This window comes from Henckelia pumila, chromosome 1 (assembly GCF_033568475.1).
Source record: "Henckelia pumila isolate YLH828 chromosome 1, ASM3356847v2, whole genome shotgun sequence".
Taxonomy (NCBI): Eukaryota; Viridiplantae; Streptophyta; class Magnoliopsida; order Lamiales; family Gesneriaceae; genus Henckelia; species Henckelia pumila.
In genome coordinates this window covers 101,998,442-102,022,363 of record NC_133120.1, presented here as the reverse complement: position 1 = coordinate 102,022,363, position 23,922 = coordinate 101,998,442, and the positions used below count along the sequence as shown (strand labels likewise).

Here is a 23,922-nt window from a genome sequence, read left to right as displayed (position 1 = left end):
AGTCGATTCGTGGCAAGGGAAAGAGATCTTTGGGGCAAGCCTTGTTTAAATCGGTGAAGTCTATACATAGACGCCACTTACCTCCGGGTTTGGGAACAAGCACCACATTTGCTAGCCATTCGGGATAGGAGACTGGCCTGATATACTTGGTCTTCACCAGTTTTTCTACTTCGACCGTAATATGTTTGTTCTTTTCTGCTCCAAAAGATCGTTTCTTTTGCTTTACTGGCTTCATCCTGGGGTCCACATTAAGTTGATGGAGGGCATACTCATGAGGTATTCCTGATAAGGGTTCACCTTCCCAGGCGAATACATCTGCATTTTCCCTGAGGAACGTTGTTATCATCTGTTCTAATTCAGCAGGCATCTCCGTTCCAATCTTAAGAGTTCTACCGGGACTTCCTGGAGTTACCTCTATTCTTTTGAGCGCTTCGGTTGCCTCTAAGTATTTTACTTTCTCGACTTCACTATCGATAGTATGTATTCTATCATTTTTGGGCTCATCTGTCTGTGGATGTCTTCTCTTCTGAGTTGATATCTCGTCCACCCTTGACCTTTTCTTGCAATTGGCTGGGTCTCGCAGGATGTTAGAATGACACTCCCGAGCCAACCTGCTATCACCAACAGCCTCTCCAACTCCTTCTGACGTTGGAAACTTCAACTTCATATGATAGGTTGATCCTATGGCTTGGAACACATTTAGACTCGGGCGCCCCAGTATCACGTTATATGCAGAGGATGCATTTACTACCAAGAACTTTACCATTTTTGTAACTCTTCTCGGATACGATCCTAGCGAGAGAGGAAGTGTGATCTCTCCTAGTGCTTCCACTACTTCTCCAGAAAATCCAACTAAAGGGGTGCTGATGGGTGTTAGCTGTGCATTGTCTATCCCCATTTTAACAAATGCATTAAGAAAAATGATATCTGCTGAACTGCCTGAGTCAACCAGCATCTTTTTCACCCAGAAGTTGGATATTGTAGCGGAGACAACCAATGCGTCATTGTGCTCAACTAAAGGGTATTCCATATCTGACTCAGTGAATGTCATTTCTTTTGATATTTTTGATATTTCACACACGACTTGGGATTGGTTAGGGTGAGGACAGTGATTCCTCCTAGAAGCATTATGCAGAAGAGTCTTCCTTGCTCTATTTGAATCTCCGCAAGCTGGTCCCCCGGTTATAACAGCGATAACCCCTCCAGTCGGCATGTTCTCATGGAAATCTCCATTATGCTTTCCTTGCTTCTCATGATTCTTTGGGGGTTCTCTGTTTCGGCGGTTTTCATAAGTCTTGTTGTCTCGTTGTTGGTGGTGAGACTTACTCACGAAGTCTTTTAAATAGCCACGTTTGATCAGCTTCTCTATTTCTGTTCTCAAACTATAACAGTCTTCGGTAGAATGTCCTTTGTCTTTGTGAAAGTGGCAATACTTGTCAGATTTCAGTCGCTTTGGGTTGTCTTTCATTGGCCTCGGAGGTTGCAGCAAACCTTGCTTTTCCGCAACCACCAATATATCAGCCAAGCGTCCATTTAGGGGTACCTGCTGAAGACGAGGGCCTTGGAATCCTCGTTTCTCTTCTTTTCGGCCTTATCTTGGTTTTTCTTCTTCTCTTTTTCTTTTCCCTAAATATCGTGGTTCAATAGTCTCCTCAATGCGTATATACTTCTCGGCTCTTTCCAGTAATTCTTCCAAGGTGCTTGGGGGTTTTCCTGCTATGGATTCCTTAAACTTTCGATGACGGAGGTTTTGTTGCATAATTCCTGCCAAGAGATCATGATTGACATGCGGGACTTCGTGAATAGCCTGAGTGAAACGTTGCACATACTCTCTCAAGCTCTCTCCTTCTTTTTGCACAACCGAGAATAGGTATGATGCAGTCTTAGGGTATTTTCGATTAATGGAGAACTGATGAAGAAAACGCTGAGTAAGTTGTTCCAGGCTTGCAATGCTTCCTGCTGGGAGTTTATTGAACCATGCCAGTGCGCGATTAGTCAGCGTAGTCCGGAAGATTTTGCAGTACGCGGCATCACTGAAGTCATATAGATCGGCTTTTGCATAAAACCTATCGAGATGATCCTGAGGATCTCCTGAACCATCGTACTCTGGCAGACTTGCTATCTTTACTCCAGCTGTCAGTACCTCGGCTAAGATAGCAGTAGTGAATGGGCTACGCCAGGCCGGTAAGATTGCTAGAGCACTTTCTCCTCTCTCCTCAGTCCGAATTCCGGGGCGCACGGGCCCGTGGCTATTTACCTCCTCCTCATGGAGCACTGTTTCCCTTCTTGCACTGGGGTTTGGTACCCTGTTCGTTCCAACTTCTTCTTTTAGTGTGCGTCTCCTTTCTTGGTGTTGAGGAGGAGGCAATTCACCATTTACATTTGGATTGTTTTCCAAGTTATGTTGTTGCGTTGCCAAAAAAATGTGTCATGGCCTCCGCGACCGCACGTGAGGCAGCTTCCTACAACATGGATTTCAAGGCATTTGGGGTGATCAGAAACTCCTCTTGCGGCGGGTGGTTAGGAGGCGGGTGGTTAGGAGGCGGGAGCTCCCGTCCACCTTCAGTGTTACGGGTGGCATGTGATCGCGTTTGCATCTCTAGTGGATAGGTGGCTTTCCCACAGACGGCGCCAATCTGATGCGGGCGAAATAATTATGTCCTTATTCAGCAAATAAAATAGGAATTCGTACGTCCTTCTGGTCTCCTGCTTCTTCGATCACCTGAAAAAGTCGCACGTCTTCCTTTTGGGCTGTCACCTGATTCACGAACACACGTTAGAGGCGCCGGGTGGTTACCCGGCGAAAACCCTCCGACGCTCAAGTCAGCGATCACCTCCACAAAATAGGAGAGCAGAGAGCTTTTGTAGGCTCAAGAGTTACTTACCATGAAATGAAGAGATTCACTCCTATTTATAGGCAAAATTGAGCTAAATTGCACACTAACCCTCCTAGGCTCAAAAAATACAATTTAATTACCCAGGACTACAAAATTAAGAATTAGTCCTTTAAAAATATTATTCTCGCAGATTGACCCACTCTATTAATTTATATATAAAAGTATATTAAAAAAATATATTTATACCCATCAAAAGAGAAGGCAATTGTAGTTCAAGAATTATAGTAGCAACTTTGTAATGCATTAGCAGTTAGCTCATAGCGGGATATGATTTTGGGGAGGGCGATGTTACCACCATTGGGTAACAAAATAGATAGATAAAATCATGAAATAAAAATATTAGGCCTAGAATTAAATTAATATTTCTCGTGTATTAATTTCTCAATGCTTATTCCATAATCAATTGGTTTAATGTTACTATTTGTGGTTTTTTTATAATTGCACATAATCTGAACAGGTAAATGGGAGAATATGGGTTTTTATGTTTGTGTACGTGTTGGAATGGCGTGGAGAAAGAACCAAGTGTGAAAAAATGTTAACGTTGGTAAGCACATGAAGTAGTTTTCTTGTTCAAGTACCCTTGACTTGCTTTGTTTAAAAAGGAAAAAAAAACACTAATAATGTTTAATTCATTCAAAAAAATATTTTTTAATTTTTTTTCGACATTAAAAAAACTATTTTTGAGCAGACATTAAAATGAAACTGTAATAGAATATTAGATTCAATGAATTAATTACGTAACTGATATTTTGTAACTAATCAGATGCGTAATTTTTTTGATTTCCGGAACTATTTTTATAACTTATTAATCGTAATTAAAATTTTAAAAATAAGAACTTCAACCGTATTTCACACTTTCAAAAGTTTAGATATTTAGAGAAATATTATGTAAGACATTAGAATTTGGGAAAACGAGATATCGTAGATTCGTAGTTACCATTGGATTACAAATTCACAAGATTAGTTTATGTGGTATTATTATTAAAAAAATTAAAGTTATTTTTATGAAACGGATCAAAATTATTATGTTTTACAATAAATATGTATAAGATCAATCTGTTATAGATCTTTGAGAGAGTTGTTAATACTTACTCTAATAACATATATAATATAAATACATATAGAAGATAATATTGCGATTCAACTCAAATCAAATTTTGTTAAAGTTAAAAATTTTCGGATGATGGATGTATATGCATAAGAAAAACTATATCATGCATCGAATAAATAAGAATAGTGAAAAAAATTCAAATAACAACCTTAATACGAATTTTAAAAATTATTCTCATACTAAGGGAATATATTTTGTTTTCTTTTGTTTTTTGTTTTTTTAAAATAGAAGGGTATATATTTTGTTAATGCAAGATTCACGTGGCTAACTGGCTATCAGTGTTTTCCGTAGTTTTCTTGGTTAGATAATCCTTCTACTCATATTTTATGAAGCAATTTTTATCTCCAAAATTTTGCCAGGAATGCCCATTGAGACATAATAAACACATTCAATAAAAACTTTTAAACGCATAAACTAGAAAGTGCCTATAGGATAAAACGAATGTGGATGGATGAAGGAAAAGCGAAATTTCTGGGAAAATTATTGAGATCAAATATCCTCCAGCAGTTTGAAGCAAATTTTCGAATAGATTGATGCATCATTCTGAGATGTACTTGGGACAAAATGTAGTTTACCCATTCAAATGAAGATACCCTCTGTTGTAATCTGCAAGCAAAGTCACCTTGGAACGGATAGACCCAACTCTGATACGACGAAAAACAAAGAGCTCTATGTCAGAAAACGGATGTGCAAAGAGCCAACCATCTCCAGAAACTTAAATACGTATTGATGTGTAAACACAAACCCCAATTAGTATGCACACGATTGCACAAAAGCCAAGTCAGTAGACATCTTGGTAAGTATTTTGAGGATAGTTAATGCTAACATCATTAAAATAAATGGTATTGGAAATATCTTCACGATCAACTTTAGAGCAGATGACTCAGCCATACACCTTGTATTTCTCACGTTCCATCAGTTTCATCTGGAGAAAGGAGAACTATCATCACTATTTTTATCAAACCCATGTGTAATCACTTAAATAGAACTTGATACAATCATATTTAGTATTATAAGCCGGAATCTAGTGTACTTCTCTTCCCAACATCTCCAGATGCGAATTAAATCATACTGATCCTTGATGACAGCCAGAAATAATCAGGGGATAGGTGGTCCAGCAAATTAGCTTAAAATAGATAAATGCATTTTGTGTAAATGGCACATGTTCCACAACTACCAGTACTTAAGTTTACATTTATTTCTCCAGTTATCTGATCTAATTTCAATTATTAATAGCACCAAAAGAAACTATAGATTCGGTATAGAGCATGAAATAACCACACAAATGGAACACTTTAAAACAAATTCAAATCTATAATATCCAACACCTTTTACCAGGCCAGTAGATGTTAGAATATCTGCTGCTAGAAAATTAACAAGATATCAGATTATTGAAATCAATGCCACCAATTAAATTTCAACAGCGACAAAATCATGAAGTCATGTACATTATACAAAAGAAGCATGCCAATAAACTTTTGACATGTAATACACAAAGAAAGGAACACAAGAATTTGTGATCTTTGTGTCTATCAAACTAATTTTTTTCCTCGAGGCTGCTAGTCAACTGTCTTTACAAATGAGCAATGCAAGGAATGATAATGGAAGACCTCGCAAAAGTCTGGGATTCATATAAGCATGTGGAAACTCATGTGCCTGCAGATCCAAATATTCCAGTTAGATAGCTGATAAATGTGTTCCACCCTAATCGATATGCCCAAGTAATTCTCCAGGGAGGCTGTGCCCTATAATCATACCTAAGAATCAATCAAATAAACGAGAAACAGAACAAATTCGAATTCAAGGAATTTTTTAAAATATTTAAGTCACTACCAGGTCGAGAAATTCTTAAATCTTATGAACTTGTCTCTTCCTGTACAATGAGCCAAACTTCTCTCAACATTCACAAACTCTCGAGACTAATGTAATAGTAAGGAAAACTTTTGACTGCGTCATGTCATGCCGTGCTCAGCAAACAACGTATAGATCAACTTACGAACAATAAATTTATTCGGGACTATTGTGAACTGAAGGAACCCTTTAAATGTCAATTCAATCGTCACTTGTAATTAAGCTTAAGAACGTGAATGCGTGCTATAGCTTTCATAATCACACACAGAAGCTACAGATATAGGCCAAAATGGCTATCTAAGGATTTTCAGAAATGCAGCGAAGCGTACCCTGGGAAAGAGCCCTACAACTCCGAGCAGATGGGCTCAGGCATGACGTCATCCTCGCCATTGCCACTGCACTGTGCAGGGGAAGCATGGATGCCACGCTCCCCAACTCCACCGGCGTCCTAACCCGCAATTTTAATCAATTAGTAACAGATTTAGCAATAGTAACGAGTTTCATGCAACCGAAATCGATGAAAACCAATTCAAATTTCGACAGCACCACTGCTTGAATCTTGATACAAACACAATAGACGCCAATGTTCGACAAATATTAAATGATAAAAATTGAAAGGCGAAAAAAGAGGTACCTGGAAACAAATGAACGGCGAAGGGGTGAGGGTGCAGAGGGTATTCTCGAAAACGACGTCGTGTTTGCTTTTAGATTTGGCTTCAAAATGGCGTTAGAAATGGAAGCTCTGTTGAAAATACGGCAGCACTTCGAAGCCATCTTCCACGGAAGAATAGCACAGAGCTGAATAATTCCGGCAACACTGGGGTTTAGGGTTTTGCGAATCAATTTTTCATTTTATTGACATAGACTAAAAATTATTTTATTTTTTAAAGGAGATATACTAATTTTATTATTAAACATAAGTGTTTCATATACATGTTGTTTTTAATTGCATCCTGAAAATTTATATTGTTAAAATATATATATGGTTAGTTTTCTTGTGAGACGATATAATTGTAGGACTGGGATACCGAACCAAAATATCGACTTTTCGAGATATCGTACCGAAATTTTTTCGATATATATACATTTTTTTGGTATATCGAATTTTTTTTCGGTATCTATACCGTATTAGTATGAGTTTTTTTCATACCAAAATTTAGGAATTTCGATATCGGTATCGGTATTAATTTTTTTCATACCAATATTTTTAATACGGTATACCGAAAACCCACCCCTAGATATAAGGTCGATCTCATCCGTATATAGTATAAAAATTAATACTTTTTGATATAAAAAAAATACTTTTTATTGAATAGAACCGAATAAAAATTAATATACATCTCACACAAAAATTAATCGGTGAGACATTCTGATAAGAATTTTTGTCAAAAACACATTTGGCATGACCCAATTTCAATTGGACAAACATTATAAGTTTCATCCACATTGGCATGACCCAAATTTAATAAAGAAAAAAAAGTTATAAGTTTCATCCATACGTTGTCTAGTTCAAGAAATATTATATATTACATAATAAAAAATTTGAAAAACAGTAACTTGTAAAAGTTTTGAATAGTTTAAATATTTTCATTTATTTTGATTATGGCCCCGTTTGGTTACAAAAGCCTCAAAAAAAGTGTTTTTTCAGTTAATATGGTGTTTGGATGACCAAATAAGTGCTTAAAAAAGAAATTTTTCAAAAGCAAAAAATTATAGCTTAAAAAAACACTTATTTTAAAAAATCTCTACAAATTTCAAACGGACTCTATATTAGTGAAAATCGGTCTATTTGGTCGGAAAAGGATGCTTTTAAATTACGGTCACTAGACAAACCAAATTGACTTGGGAAACCAATTCAGTATCTTTTTTTAGGAAATCATCAAATTGATGTAGGAGTACTCCATAATTATACCTTTTGGTCGATATGTTGTCGATTTACGATTTAGGTCTTTCATTTTTATCAAATTACAATTTTACATATTTTTCATCGTAAGTGCTGATACAACACTCACGTGTCAGCGTCACGTTAGAAAAATGACTAAAATTATTAATAAAACTAAGAAAACAAATTAAAATTAAAATTTGAAAACATGAATACTAAAATAAAAAAAAAACAAACATATGTGACAAATAAACATGTTTACCTTAAATTTATGATAATAATTAAATGAACAATAAAATTAATGTACTTGAATTAATTAGGATTTTAAAATGTTTGGTTTGATTTAGCCTAACAATTGACAAATCACCATGGGTCAAATCTTCAAATGTTTGATGTTAATGTCAATAATTTTGACCCGAAAAGTTTTGACAACCAAAACCTAACATCAACAAGCCACCGGTCCAGTCCAGTCCCACTTCCCACTGTTCCAACTTCCAAATCCAATCTAAAACTCTATCCTTCAAATCAATTGATTTATGGGTTAATTGTCAATCACTCTCTAAACCACTTTATAACTTATTTATAAATCCTTACATAAATAAAACTTACTTTCAACTCCCTGGAGAGAGAAACTTTTGTTTCTAAATACCAATTTTACTCTTATCTCTTAAAATTTTAAAAAAAAATGAGAGAATAGATAATAAAAACAAAACTAATCCAAATAGTATATATATAAAAATTCAAATTAAAATCAAAGAACATAAACCATATCATATAGATGCTTATGTTGATACAGAAGCAAGTATGTGTTTAGGAAGCAAGCATATACTTCCAAATCATTATTGGAAGAAATATGATAAATGATTAAAAGTTCGAATAGGAGATGGATCAATAATCATGCTTAATACAATAGCAAAAAAATTAAAAATAGAAATAGAAGAAACAAAATTTGTAATACCCATTATATATCAAATAGAATCAGGAATGGACATTATAATAGGAAATAACTTTTTAAGAGAATATCTTCCCTTTACACAATTTGAAGATCACATAACTTTAAACAAAGGATCATCAATGATTTACATTCCCAAAATACGAACAGCATTTCGCGTAGGAAATGAAGGATTTACAAAGAATTTTCATAAATGAAATACAAATCCAATAGAACTAAAAATAGAAAATATTTTAACAATTAATCCTGAAAAAGAAATCATGAGGAAATTTCATGATATTTGTTCAGAAAATCCTCAGGACAAAATTAAGAAAAGAAAACAATTCATTGCTTCAATAAAACTCAAAGACCCTAATATCACAATCCATGAGGCAACAAGAAGATGTAACATGGATGATGTAAAAATATTTGAAAAAAAAGTTCAAAAATTATTAAAACTTAAGATAATCATCCCTAGTAAAAGTCCACACTCTTCACCAGCCTTTTATGTCAGTAAGAAAGATACTGATAAGAAAATAATGGTAATTGATTATCGAAAGATGAATAAAGAAACAATTATGAATGGATATTATATCCCAAATAAGAATGATTTACTATCTTATATAGGAGAAATGAAATATTTTTCCAGTTTAGATTGTAAATCAGGATTCTGGCAAATTCAACTAGAACCACAAACACAATTACTTACAGCATTCAGTTGTCCAAAAGGACAGTATCAATGGACTGTATTACCTTTCGAACTTAAACAAGCACCAGGTATCTTTCAAATATATATGGATGAATCTTTTAAATCATATATAGATTTTTGTTGTGTTTATATAGATGACATATTAATTTATTCAAAAACACTAGATCAACATTATAAAGATCTCATGACAGTATTAGATATTTGTCATAAAGATGGAATTATACTTTCTGAAAAGAAAGCACAATTATTCAAAACAAAAATAAATTATTTAGGATTACAAATAGAAGATGGAAAACATTGTTTACAACCGCATATACTTAAAAAAATTCATGATTTTCCTAGTGAAATCAAGGATAAAGATCAATTAAGAAGATTTTTAGGATTATTAACTTATTCTGGAAATTACATTAAGAAACTTACAGAAATCAGAAAACCTCTTCAGGTAAAACTTAAACAGGATTATAAGTGGAAATGGTCGAAAGAATATACTAATTACATAAACACTATTAAAAAGAAAATAATTAGTAATCTTTCTGAATTATATTTTCCTTCAAATAAAGATATAATAATAATTGAAACAGACGCTTCAGATGAATACTGGGGAGCATGTTTAAAAGCTTATACTGGAGAAAAAAATTTAGAAAAACTTACTAAAACAGCTACTAGAAATAATGAAAAATTATGCAACTATACATCAGGAACTTTTCAAGGTGCACAATTAAATTATCATTCGAATGAAAAAGAATTATTAGCTTTAATATTCACAATTAGAACTTATGAAATTTATCTTATTTCTAAACCGTTTTTAGTAAGAACAGATAATATGAATTTAACATATTTCAAGACAAGGAAAATATCAAGAAATGCAGGGAGAAATGCAGCAAGGCTAATTAGATGGCAATTGGAATTGAACCATTATCAGTTCGAGATCCAACATGTCAAAGGAACGGATAATTCATTACCCGACGCATTAACCAGAGAACTTCATCCAAACTATACTATCCGTAGTAACGGAATAACAAAGAAGATCCTAAGTGATCCAGAAAATGAGTGTGAGTTATCCAAACATGCCTCAGAAAGCATGGGGAATATAAACTGATGAAATGAGATTTATATTCAGAAACATGAATTATTTTATGACTTTCAGTCATCCGAACATGCCTCAGAAAGCATGGGAAATATAAATTAATGAAATGAGATTTATATTCACAAACATAAATTATTCTTTGAGTAAAATAATCAATTTAAGATTGATTCAATTCTTGCAAAAGAATTTATAAATGCAATGATACGCATAATAAAACTATCTGAATTACTCACGAAAATAGTTATTTTACTAACCATTATATATATAAATATGTTTTCTTGTGCAGAGTATAATCAAGATGGAGCAACTAAATCAATTAAAATAACAATTGATTGAATTGCAGGAAGAAATTCAAATTCTTCAACTAAAAGAAAGGAATTTGAGTAGAAAAATTCAAAGGACAGAAGAAAAGATGATAACTTCATCATCATCATCATCCTCACCAAGAACACCAATCAAAATGGCAACTCCATTTGACAAAATAATGGAGTTAAAAGAGAAACAGTCAGCGGTCACAGCCAACACTGACAAACAAAAAGAAAAGAAAAAAGAACCGGTGGACACAGCCAGCACCGAGAAAAATAAAAAAGAAAAAAGGACGTTTAAAAGTGCCCTTGAAAAGAAAGAAAGAAAGATGGTCAATCTGCGACCACAAAAACCAATTTTTGAAAAAAACAAATTTTTCAGAAAAACTCAAGACTGAATTCTTTGAAACACTAAACTATTTGAGAATAGCCAAACCATCTGCAGAATCTTGGCTACAAACTTGTGACACACAGAACATATCAAGAGCATGAACACTGCAAGGTGATCCAGCGCATGAAGTCGCAAGATTCTTTTCAAATGGATTATTAAGTGGATTGGAAGTCAGTCCCAACAATCAAGAAATAGAACTATTTCCATATCAGTTGAGAAATAGTATCATCCAGTTCAAGAAAGCAGTCTTTAAGGACGATCCAATATTAATATTGAGTATTCACTCAACCCTTCCAGATTGGGATGATAACAAATTCTATCAACCAATGGTATATATTCAATGTCGAAAACAAAAAGACAAGTTCTTATTCGAAGGATCAAATGAAGAGAAACCAGTAATGGATATCTCAACACTTCCTGAGATAAGAATAAAGACATTGATTGATATGATCTCAAAGACAAGAAAGATTGATGGAAACTCAAAGGTTAAAATAAATTTTGCAACCAGTAAAATTTTATTAACCACTGGACACAAGGAGACAATTCAAAAGAAAGAATAAGTCATGTTAGCTCAATTCGAAGCTCCAATCTATGAAGCAAGAGTTGACATGACCCGAGAAACCCAACAAATGTTATGTCAAAGACTAAGAACAATGATTTTCACTCACAAATATGGACATTGCCAACCCATTCAGACAGAAGAAGCAGCTGTCAAGAGGACAAACCAGCTGTCAAAGAAGACAAACCAATAAAAAAATGGTCCGAATACACCAGTGATTCAGAGAGTGACACAATGTAAAAACAAATGAAATCGTGGACCACACCACATGTTAAAGACATCCACTCAGATGTAAAATGAGTTGTTTCCATTATGTAGTGTCGGGTGGTCCCCCTATTTTCTTTTATTTTTAATTATGTATGCGTTTCTATACGTCTATAAAAAGAGATGTTTTGTGTTGTAAAAGAAGAAGTGAAGTTTGAGTATCTCTCTCTTCTAAAAGTTTCTTACAATCTGGTTCATACAAGACGTATGAAAACTATCATAAACTAAGAAACATAAAATCAGAAACAAAATAAAACTTATGGCTAATAACTAAACAAGCAGGGCGTAAGGAGGATAAGGTTGGAAACCAACCATTGAATATTCATGGTTAGAGTAAACCTGGAGATCCATAGAGCAAGTACCAGCTGATCATTTGATCGTTAAGGGAAAGCAAGGATTTGGCCTCTGCTCAAAACCAAGATTCATTCAAACAAGGTAACCTTCCTAAACCTCATGCAGCCCTTAATTCAAAGAAATAGTCAAAATACATTAATCATGTCATCATCCTTTATAAGAAATGGAAGATTAATAATAAAAAACTGGTTCGAAATAGAAGATGATCATGAATATGATACATTTCATGAATATCATTTAAATACTTCTGATTTAACCATATTTGAATCAATTTATCAACTAAAATTTGTATTAATAACCCATGAATGGAACCAAACTAATATGAAAACATTTGTCTGTTATAAATGAATCAGATCTGTAAATCCATGAATCAGATCTGTAAATCCATGAATCAGATCTGTAAATCCATGAATAAAAAAATTCATAAGATTTTAAGAATTCCGCAACCTGGTATCAAAGCTTAAATAAAGCAGATTATTAATGTCTGGATTAACTTTAGATATTGAGATTTAAAATTTATTTGATAAAATAATCTTACTAAAATATTTACGTCAAATAGATCAATTATGGAATAAAATAAAAGATCTCCAAACCTTTTATTTCAAAAATCATAAAAAAGAACATTTTTCAAGCAACTGGAAAATGATAATTCAAATTTCTGAAAACGATGAAATTGAAGACATAACAATATGTTATGAATAAGAACAAACTTTGTTATCGAAATCCGATCAACAAAAACAAAATAATAAAAGTAACAATTTTTACTAAATGAAAAATGTATGAAAATACAAAAATGAATATCTTTAATTTATATTATCAAAATATAAATTTTGATATAGAAAATTGTGAAAACAATTTGAAACATCTTAAAAATTATCAATCTTCAATTGATAGTTTCGAAGATTTTCAGAATTTATTAGAACAGATAGATTCAACAAAAAGGCTTTTAATAGCCTTAAGAAAATTAAGAAGTTCTATCATCTGTTAAAATGACAGAAGTAACAATTCCAAATCAAAACAGTCAGATCGATGAATCTGAAGAAAACCAAGAGTATAATTTGAATTTTTTAATCAATCAAAGTAAGTTTGCTGAAATACAGAAAACATGGTTTTTTAATTCAAAAACAAATCTAATAGACCAACCAGGAATACTAAGTAAGATTTCAAATTTTATTAATCCCAAAAAAAATTTAATTTATTATTCGATTCGTACAAAAGAACGATCTTGTAAAATAAATAACGAATCAAGGTCTAATACTCTGAAGTTATTAACAACTCAAGATATTAATATCATCATGGCAAAATCCAGTGAAAAAGAATGATCTGAACTGAAATATGTTCATATCGGAGGAATTGAAATAATAATATCAGCTCACTATCGAGAAGGAATAGATACACCAATTGAAATAACAGTTCGTGACAAAAGAATACGTAATTTCGAGGATTCTATCCTTGGAAAAATTGAAGGAAATTTATGTTACAAAAAGATGAAATTTTGTATTTATCCACAATACAATATATCTCTTTTTGATAAAAACATAAATGACGTTTTAACATTAAATTATTACTTTTATAGAAATAATCTTATGTTAACAGGAAACCATCCGATCAATATAAACTATGTTGTCGGTTTAGCAATAAGTAATAATTCTCAAACAGGAATAATTTCAACAAAACCAACTATTTCTGTTGAAATAATGTTTGAAAATATTACAAGAATTGAACACCCTCGAAAAGCATTTATTGAAGAAATAAATCCCTATAAAAGATGGAGTTCAGATGACCTCCAAATCACAAAACAGTCTGTACCAAGAAGATCATTATCATTTGCTAGAAATGATGAAGATATTCTTGATAAGATTGGAACCATGAATCAAAATATTCTTAAAATTAAACAAGCTATTGTTAATGAGTCAACCTCATCGCAATGACGTCCTTAATAAAATTAGAAAAAGATCTAGGAGATTTAGAAAATAATATTAATAAGATCAATCTATCAATACAAGAATTAGAGAAGAATTTCAAAGAATATATTGATTTAGCAACGACTAGATTAATAATTGAACAAGAAAGACATAGTAATGAAATATTAAACTATCTTAAGGAAGTTATTCCAATAGATAAAGGAAAAAGAAAAATGGAAGAAGAACCACCATTCAAAATTGAATCATGGTATAGAAATCCCCTTAGTTATGGCAAACATAAGTATGGAGATGTTTTGTGAAACCGACTCATCTGATTTTGAACAAATAGGAGTAAATACAGAAGGTAGTGGTGGAAGAGATGATGAAGAATTTAAATATAACAGAGACCAATACTCTGGATCTTATAAAGATGTTAGAGATATTCTTAGAGAATCAAAAACATCAAGATTTGTGAAACAGAATATCTTAGATTTAGGTTGTTCAACAGCCAAAGAAAGAAAATCAAAGATAGATCATTGGGCAAATGAACTATCAGTACAAATTCAATTAACACCATTATTAGATAAAAGTGAGAATATTCAAGTTTTAACTCATGGGATGATAAAAATGACACTGGTAGGAGCAGTAAGAACTTGGGCTGAAAACCTAGTAATTACTAATCTACCACAAGGAATGACAGGACATCGATATTTTGAACTATTTGTTGATGCCTTGTACCAAGAATTTTTAGGAGTTTCTAATAATGATGCTAATTTGGTAGCTAAGAACATAGAACAAAATAAAGCAATCTTTATTTTAGATAATATTAAATTATGCAATTTATGTTACTTAGAAGAATTTATTTGTGATTATGAAACAAACTATTATCAATTAATAGATGCTGATAAAAAGGAACATTATAAACTAAGTATCTTTAATAAGATACCTAATATACCTATACACAGTAAAGATGAATTCTTAACTAGTCCTTATGCTAAAACTTTAGGAGGAGCTATTAAATTCATCAAAGACATAATAACAAAAAAATGTCATGAAGTAACACTAAATAAAAGAATCTCTAAATCCTACAAACAAAACAATAAACTTTGTTGTGATAAAATGGAATTCACAGTAAAAGAATACGGTTGCAAAACAAACATGTCACACAAATATTTAAAACAACAGAAACATAATAAATTTAATAAACCTTATAAATCTTTTAATAAGAAATTTATTCCCTATAAGAAAAAGAAATTTAAAAAGAATTTCTTCAGAAAACCTTATAAAAGAAAATTTTATAAAAAGTTTGATAACAAAAAACCACCTTGCCCAAAGGGTAAAGGAAAGAATTGCACAAGTTGGTTGTGCAACGAAGAAGGACATTATGCGAATGAATGTCCAAAACGAAACGAAAAGAAAAATAAAATTAAACTTCTTGAAGAAATATATACTATTGGATTCTATCCCGTAGAAACAATTGAAATTTCATCCGACGATGAAAATATTTATTATCTTGATGAATCAAGTGAATCAGATTTTGAATCCGATTCCACATTTGATAATTCAAGAAATAATAATGATTAAAATAACGACAAGGGCATTTTCGGAAAGACAAATATAGGGAGTAAATTAAAAGTTATGTTTGATTTAGGGAGTTATCTACAAGTTGCCCTTGATTTATAGGTCACGTTTACTTGAAGACAAAATCCGAATGATATTTTGAATTCGAGATATAATTATAACAACTCTTTCGACTTAAAAAAACTAAAAAACAATAAAACAACCCGACAAACTGATAATCAAATTGTCCTTTACTTCTCTTTGTATATGTATTTATTTACAATTCTTTGAAAATAAAAAGAACCTATAATTTAAAAAGAAAAACATATGAATTATGCGTATAAGTATCACTCCCAAAATCTTAAAAAAAAAAAAAAATCATGATCCCAAAGAAAGTAAACTTGCCACTCCAACAATAATCCCACTTATCTTTAACATATTTTTTCTAATATCCGAACCAATTCCCCAACTTGATGAAATATCAGATTCCAACCTCGAATCATACTTATAATTCGGGTTAGACCCGTATAGGGCCTGGATACCCGCCACGTCATCCTCTCGGAGCTCCACTTTCTTTTTCCTCGGACTCAAACTCGGGTACATAATCGCTTCCTTCACGGAGGAGTGAGCCATCCCCAGCAGATGTCCGATCTCATGCGTCGCCACCGATTCCAAGTCCACCGCCACCTTCGATCTCTCCGCCGAGAAGTCCACCGCCCACCTCTCCGCCGCATCCAGGTGAAACCGCCCGTTCTCCGGCGAGAAGGCGTGCGCCAAAACCCCCAACACCCCATCAAACGCCTCCCCGTCGCCGTGGTCGCCGCCGTACCACCCAATCTTTATGTCAGCCGACGAGTATCCCCTCGCCTCCGTGAAATTCACCGGAATCACCGCCGACCACCGCGAGAAGGCGCTCCTGAAAGCCGACTTCAAGTCCGTCGAATTCACGTAGTCGATCACGTGCGCCGGAGAGAAAGCGTAGGTTAGCGTCATCGGAGATTTCCGAACCCACCTCGGCTCGCCTTCGAAGTAAGCAAAGTGCCTCGTGGTCCTGAACCTTCCCGCGGCGGCCGGAACGAAATCGCCGACGCCACACCTCGGAGACACGATCACCAGCATCGTATCGTAATCCAACCTCCCCGTCTCCGACAAACCCAGATTCTTCTGATAAGAAACCAAAGCCGATTCGAACTCCTCGTCGAAGAAATCAGTGAAATTATGATCACCGGAAGTAAAGGGCATGTACCCAAAACGGCCGAAGTAACGCTTGAGCTCCGCCATGCCTTCGTGGCGGCTACCTTTTCCGGCGTCGAGGAATCGCATGAATCCATGCCACGTGCTGTTGGCCGGTCTCAGGTGGGACACAGAATCGGGCAAAAACATGGCGGGAAAAAGAGGGAGAGAGAAAAGGAACAAGAAAACAAAGGTACGATGATTATTGTAATAACAGAAATCCGGAAACATGGTTGGTTCGTTAGTTTAATAAAATCTAATTAAATTTCTCTTTTTGTGTCTTGGATTCGGAGCTTTTGGGATTCTGTAGAAATATTTATGGGAAGTTTTAAAGGGATTTTAGTTTTCTTGGTTGAATTGTAAGCATAGATAAGATGGATGCACAAGAAACTGTGGCAGACGTTTCCAAGATTCTTTCTTTAATTATTTTGTTAATTTCCCTCGGAGTTTCCCTGGTGGATTAACTACTTATACCTGAAAATTTTGACCATTTTTCTAGAAACATAAGTTTTTTACATTTTTTTTAAAAAAAAGATAGAAAAATTATTGGTGATGCAGGCGAAGGGATGTTTCCAAGGACTCGCATCAGTTGAGAGAAAATAATATCAAGTGACGTGACGGACTTATATAGACTATAGAGTACTAATCATATTTCTAATCTAATGTTTTAACCGTTTGATTCGTTGATATAGATGATAAAAGATGCATAATGTAATACTCCATATTTAGATAAAATAATAATGAATGATACTATTTTTAGTTGAATTTGAGACAAACATTGAATAGAACAAGTAATAATCTAACAATTTATTATCCTCCGCACTAAGCGATGAGGGACTAATACAATTACAAATTAAATAATATTCCTAATGCAACCGAAATATCAAGAGTAGTGATAAAAATTTGATTCCAATAAAGTATTGATATTATCCTGCATCAGAAATAAACCAAGAGATCGAGATAAGATTTGTTTTTTTTTTTTTATCCAAATAGAAACATTATTAGATTAGATATTAAAGAATTAGATGCAAAGCATGTAATCACTCAAAATAATACATATATGCTTATACATATGACGAGAATGGGAATAGAAGGGGTCAGCGACTTTAGATGAATCTAGCAGGTATTTGGGGGAGGACTTGAAGTAACATGAGGGCGTGTGGGGGCCTATATCTCTTTTTAAATATTTATTCTTAAAAAAAAAACAAACAAACAAACAATTTGATTTCAATTCCATCGACATATCGAATTCACTGTATTGATTTAGCCTCAAAATTAGAATGAATGATTTTAAATCTAAATCAAATCGCAAACTTTATGTTTTCCTTAATTTGATTTCAAATTCATCCACTAATGTTTAAAGTTGTGTTTTAGATCGATCGATTGATTAATTTGAAATCCAAATAATCCGCTTATAATTTTATTGTTTACAATGAACAATAAATCAAATCTTAAATCTAACATCTTACTTATTTATACATAAGTAATACAAAGTAGAATGATTTCAAAATACATTATTATTAAATGAACTCGAAATTCATTTTAATTAACATTAAATATTATCTAAACATGTAAATGGTGTATTAAAAGTCGATGATATCACTTTTTAATTTAAACAAAAAAAATATTTGAAATATATGAATTTGAAATACACAAATTCAAATGTAACCTTAACCACAAATCCATTAATCTAAATGTGACCCAAACCATAATACAATGAAACATAATATTTTTTACGTAAACATAATACTTTTTTCACGAGTCGAGTCAAATAAAATATCAATATTACAAAATTCACTTGTGAGGTTGTTTCAAAAGAGTTTTTGTATTTTAAATCCTCTCGCAAATCTAATTAAATCCTTCCACGTTATTTCCGGAATTGTCTTGCTTTTAAACCCAAATGGTTCCAAAAAGAAAAAAAAAAGGCCAACATGTAAATTAACGATGGATTTGTCTAGATCGCTTGATTATTCGATTATAATAATTATCATATCTATGTAAGGGCGTTTGTTTCTTTCCAAGTAAGCATTTCAAGATTAAATAATTTAGAAATAATATAATATTATATATTTAGCAATTGATCCGAATTAATTATATCGATGAGTTGAACCAACGGGGAAAAGTTTGTCATAGGTGGAAAGGGAACTCATTTTAGATTGCGGAAGTTAGTTCTAGTTATGTTGTTTGTTGGCCAAATTAATCATTAATACATATCGAGATTTTTCGTGTTCAAATTAACAATAACTTCCAAATGTATTCATATTGTTCAGGAAAATAATCGAATTGGCACGGTTTGGTTCGAACGATCACATGATGCCTGAAATGTAGTATGTGAATAACATAATGATTTATAAGTTTAATTTGTCGTATTTAAATTAATGAATACCATATATTTCATATCAAACAGTGTGTTCAAAATCTATATATTTATGACAAAAACTCCTATAAGATGATTTCAAATGTTATTTTTTTACACGAGTCTTATATGGATTATCTATTAAAAAATATTACATTTTATGTCAAAAGTATTACTTATTATTATAAATATAGGTAGAGTTGACCCGTCTTACGAATTAGATCGTCTCACAGGAGTATTACTCTATATATATATACACACATATATAAAATTTACAATTACAAAACATCCCATATTTTTTAGGAGTAGGACTCTTGGGGTTTTTATTAAATATAATTTAAAAAAACATTTTAATTGCACAAATAATGCATGGTGGGGCACCAATCAAAAATGCTTTAAAACGCTAACTTGAAGAGCGGACGCTGCATTATTTTAATGGCAGCGTCCGTTCTTCAAAGAAGCGGACGCTGCCACAATGGCAGCGTCCGCTTCCGTCAGCACTGCTGACAGTAGCGGACGCTGCCAGCCTATGTGGCAGCGTCCCATATGCATACAATGCATGCCCTAGTATATTTTATTATTATAATATCAGCGTCCGCTAAAGCCAATTGCGGCCGTTGATTATTCACCATCCGCTTTCCTCTCCTGCGGACGTGATTTTTAAAAACACACGAATAATTAAATTATCGAGCACGCATAAAATCCCCACAATAATATACAACCTCCCACAATAATATACAACCTTTCGACAAACACTGAACTCACTTTTCTTTTTACTATTGAACATCATGCTTCTGACAAGATTCCCACACAACTTTTGACCACATTAAATAGCGTGTTTAAGCCTTACAAAATTTGAAATTCAATCCTTCAATTATTCTATATAACTAGAAACAATTTGTTGAATCTCAGTGTCTCTCACTCTCTTTTACTTGAAGAAGTTCTTCACAATTTCTGAAAAATATTGTTTTCGTTCTTCTTTCCTCCTTCCTCCTTCTGTCTTTGTAATATTTTTTCCTGAAATTTCATCTTCGGAATGGATAACATTGATGTGCTTCTATATTTTGGTGGGCATGTTAGTGTTGAGAATGGGTCGGTTGAATATAGTATCCCGTATATTAGACCGATTCGAGTATTGAGATCAATTTCTTTGTTCGAGTTGGTTGAATATGTGCATAGAATATTGGTCATTGATCCGACGTATTTTAATCTGAAGCTGTCGACGAAATACTCATTTATGGAGAAATCAATATGGCATGAAATTCCAGTCGACCTTGTTGATGCTGACGCTCTGGAGTTTGTAATGCAATGCCCAAATATAAATATATTGCATTTGTACGTTGAAGCAAATCAAATTGATCAGGATGAAGAATCATATATTCCACATGTTACAGAAGGATTGAGCAATATGCAGTTTGACCGTGAAGGCGGTCCGTGGGATCAACATATCACTGGTCCTTTTGAACATATTCCTCCATGCTGGACAAATACGGGTCTGAGTTGGGATCAAAACGTCGGTGCAACAAATTTGTATTCAAACAACCAGAATTTTGCTCAACACGATGATGTTCCTAGAATTGATGATGGAGATGTTCCTAGAAGTGCTAGTGATACTGAACCAGAGATGTCATATGGGGAGTCTGGAGAAGATGACAACGACGCTGATCATTTGAATGATGATGAACGTGTGAACCCACATGAAAATATCGATGAAGGGACGTCATCTCGTCCACCACCTCGCCAAACATTACAGAGGCAAGTCGTACCATTTATCTCCACTGATTCTGAGATGCCCTCATTTTTCAATAAATACTTTGGAGAAGAGACTCCGGATTCCATCGGTGTACCTGTCGGGGCACAAGCAAGTTATTACAATCCAAAAAGAGGAGAACTTGGTGTACACATGTTATTTAAAGATAAGAATGATCTCATTGCTTCTGTGAAAGATTATTCAGTCAGAATTTCCAGGCGTGAGTATCGTGTAGTCGATAGCACACGCATTCTGTGGAAGGTACAGTGTAGAAATGATTCTTCTACCGCCCGATGTCGTTGGTGTCTTCGAGCTTCTTTCAAAGAGAAAACCGGCTACTGGAAAATAACAAGATATGGCGGTCCTCACACGTGTATATCTACCAACGTGGGCATAGATCATCATAACCTGAATAGCGATATGGTCGCACAGACGTTGTTGGGTATTGTACGTTGTGATCCTTCGTACGAGATTAAATATATCATGGAGAGCGTGAAGGATAAATACGGATACCAAATCTCGTATACGAAGGCGTGGCGAAGTCTAAAACGCGCTGTGGAAATTGTTTATGGGACTTGGGAGAGTTCTGTGCAACTGCTTCCGAAATATACTCGTGCTCTGTGCAAATATAATCCCGGAACAGTTGTTGAGTGGAAGCATCTTAGATCGAACAACGAATCAATAAAAACATTGAACTATGTTTTTTGGGCATTCAGGCCTTCTATAGATGGATTTCGCCACTGTCGAAAAATCATCAGCGTTGACGGCACACATTTGTATACAAAATATAAGCACAAAATGCTGATCGCAGTCACTCTCGTGCGAACAATCAGGTGTTGCCGTTGGCATTTGCAATCGTGGATGAAGAGACGTCGGATTCCTGGAAATGGTTTTTGGAAAATGTTGGTCAGTATGTTGTTTGTGGTGAAAGTGGAATATGCCTAATTTCTGATAGGCATAAGGGTATTGTTCGAGCAGCTGAGGATCTCCACTATTTTAAACCTCCGCATGGTGTGCATCGTTTTTGTTTGAGACATGTGTGCTCAAATTTTAATGCGAGATTCAAAGATGTGCATTTGAAAGATTTATGTTGGGAGGCGGGCAAACAACATCAAGTCTGTAAGTTCGACGCAACAATGGAGGCCATCAGGAATAAAAATATTTTAGCACACAGGTACTTGGCTGGAATCTCAAAGGAGAAATGGAGTATGGCTCATGATGGAGGTTGGCGTCGTGGGGTGATGACGACAAACATGTCTGAATGTTTGAACAGTGTGTTAAAGGGAGCTCGTAGACTCCCTATATCTGCGATAGTGCACTTGACTCTTTTAAGATGCGTACAATACTTCATTGAACGTGTGGCAAAGGGTCAACGCATGGTTCAGGAAAATCAGCTGTGGTCGGACTATGCATGTCGCAAATATGAAGAATGGGCAAGAAAATCAAGCGAACATCGTGTTGTTAAATATGATGTACGGACTCAAACTGCTTCAGTTGCGACCGGGGGCAGACCAAGTCGCGGCCAACATATACAAGTGGTGAGGTTATCAACGAGTGATTGTTCATGTGGTAAATGGACAATTTTTGGAATCCCATGTTCTCACGTTATTTGCACTGCGAAATACCATTCGTTAGATCCGACAACCCTAGTTCAGTCATGGTACAACATATCGAACTACCTCGCGGCGTATGAAGGTAGATTTGAACCTCTTGCCGATGAACGCTATTGGGATCCTCCTACCTTTGAGCTGCATCACAACCCGGTTAGACGTGAAAGAAGAAGAGCTGGTAGGGATACAACTACTCGAGTGAGGAATGAGATGGACAGACCGATGGTCAGGGAGAGACAACGACGGGCACAATAATTGGTAAACATTATATTTAATTTATCGCTCACATTATTATGATATGTGTATTTTGGAATTTTGAAATTAATTTTCATATATTTTTTTTTCCAGGAACATCAGATATGAAGATTGTTGTATCGCGTGATATTAATATTATAATAATTTTTCGTTCGTGTTTTCATAATAAATGTGTACCTTGTTTTGTTTGTACAGTTTTCATGTATGAGTTTAAATAATAAATATTAAATTTATTACTACTAAATTATATGTTAAAGAAAGGATATAAATCTTAAAGTGTAGATAAATGAGTTTAAATAAAATAATAGTTGTATGCATTTTATTGTATTTGTCTATTTTTTTTTTAAATAAACAATATATTATAAAAATGATATATAATTTCAAATAATAAATATTAAATTTATTACTACTAAATTATATGTTATTAAACGATATAAATCTTAAAGTGTAGATAAATGAGTTTAAATAAAATAATAGATGTATGCATTTTATTGTATTTGTATATTTGTTTTTTTTTTAAATAAACAATATATTATAAAAATGATATATAATTTGAAATAATAAGTATTAAATTTATTACCAATAAATTATATGTTATTAAACAATATAAATCTTAAAGTGTAGATAAATCAATTAACAAATATATCACGATAGGTGGTTACAATTACAATTACGTAAATGACCATCTGTTCCACAACCACGTGGCCTACGTCTACGCGAACCTCTACGCGGTACAAAACCTTGAGGATTATTTTGGACCACATCGTCATTGTCCTCACTGCTCTGATTTTGTTCATTTGAATAACCTGTAAAAATAACTGGTGAAACAACATTTCTTTGAGGTGCCGACGTGTTAGGAAAACCAGGTGGCTGATCGCTGATCAATTCGGTAATACTTTGGATATGGCTCTGA

General features: G+C 33.8%; 3 protein-coding genes across 8 annotated transcripts; 1 reads left to right on the top strand and 2 right to left on the bottom strand.

The window, feature by feature from the left end:
- Nucleotides 1-4,376: 4,376 nt before the first annotated feature.
- On the bottom strand, nucleotides 4,377-6,707 carry LOC140875490 (protein NONRESPONDING TO OXYLIPINS 2, mitochondrial-like). 6 transcript variants are annotated; one of them, XR_012148476.1, is made up of 5 exons: nucleotides 6,494-6,707; nucleotides 6,189-6,307; nucleotides 5,619-5,664; nucleotides 4,754-4,933; nucleotides 4,377-4,652 (listed from the first exon to the last, which is right to left on the bottom strand). XR_012148476.1 is itself a non-coding variant. In XM_073279184.1 (4 exons), exons 1-3 carry the CDS (start codon nucleotides 6,631-6,633, stop codon nucleotides 5,657-5,659), a joined length of 267 nt encoding a protein of 88 aa, XP_073135285.1. In that variant the 5' UTR covers nucleotides 6,634-6,707; the 3' UTR covers nucleotides 4,377-4,652; nucleotides 5,619-5,656. The 6 variants fall into 6 exon arrangements, 3 of the variants coding, with proteins under 3 accessions (XP_073135285.1, XP_073135284.1, XP_073135283.1); XR_012148474.1 differs by lacking the exon at nucleotides 4,754-4,933 and having other exon boundaries at nucleotides 5,619-5,753; XR_012148475.1 differs by lacking the exon at nucleotides 5,619-5,664.
- A 9,331-nt stretch (nucleotides 6,708-16,038) lies between these two features.
- LOC140875279 (metalloendoproteinase 4-MMP-like) lies at nucleotides 16,039-17,457 on the bottom strand. Its single transcript, XM_073278928.1, has one exon. The coding sequence runs from the start codon at nucleotides 17,267-17,269 to the stop codon at nucleotides 16,184-16,186; it is 1,086 nt and encodes a 361-aa protein (XP_073135029.1). The 5' UTR covers nucleotides 17,270-17,457; the 3' UTR covers nucleotides 16,039-16,183.
- Nucleotides 17,458-22,280: 4,823 nt separating this feature from the next.
- LOC140870916 (uncharacterized) lies at nucleotides 22,281-23,009 on the top strand. Its single transcript, XM_073273325.1, has one exon. It carries the CDS (start codon nucleotides 22,281-22,283, stop codon nucleotides 23,007-23,009), a length of 729 nt encoding a protein of 242 aa, XP_073129426.1.
- The last annotated feature ends 913 nt before the right edge of the window (nucleotides 23,010-23,922 follow it).

What these genes read in the sequence shown, in the direction of transcription:
- LOC140875490 (XM_073279182.1), bottom strand. Translation starts at nt 6,633, where the DNA reads ATGGCTTCGAAGTGCTGCCGTATTTTCAACAGAGCTTCCATTTCTAAC. An exon ending in CGCCGTTCATTTGTTTCCAG is followed by an intron (nt 6,308 to 6,493) that starts GTACCTCTTTTT and finishes ATTGCGGGTTAG; the next exon opens with GACGCCGGTGGAGTTGGGGA. An exon ending in TTGTAGGGCTCTTTCCCAGG is followed by an intron (nt 5,754 to 6,188) that starts GTACGCTTCGCT and finishes GTATGATTATAG; the next exon opens with GGCACAGCCTCCCTGGAGAA.
- LOC140875279 (XM_073278928.1), bottom strand. Translation starts at nt 17,269, where the DNA reads ATGTTTCCGGATTTCTGTTATTACAATAATCATCGTACCTTTGTTTTC.
- LOC140870916 (XM_073273325.1), top strand. Translation starts at nt 22,281, where the DNA reads ATGGAGGCCATCAGGAATAAAAATATTTTAGCACACAGGTACTTGGCT.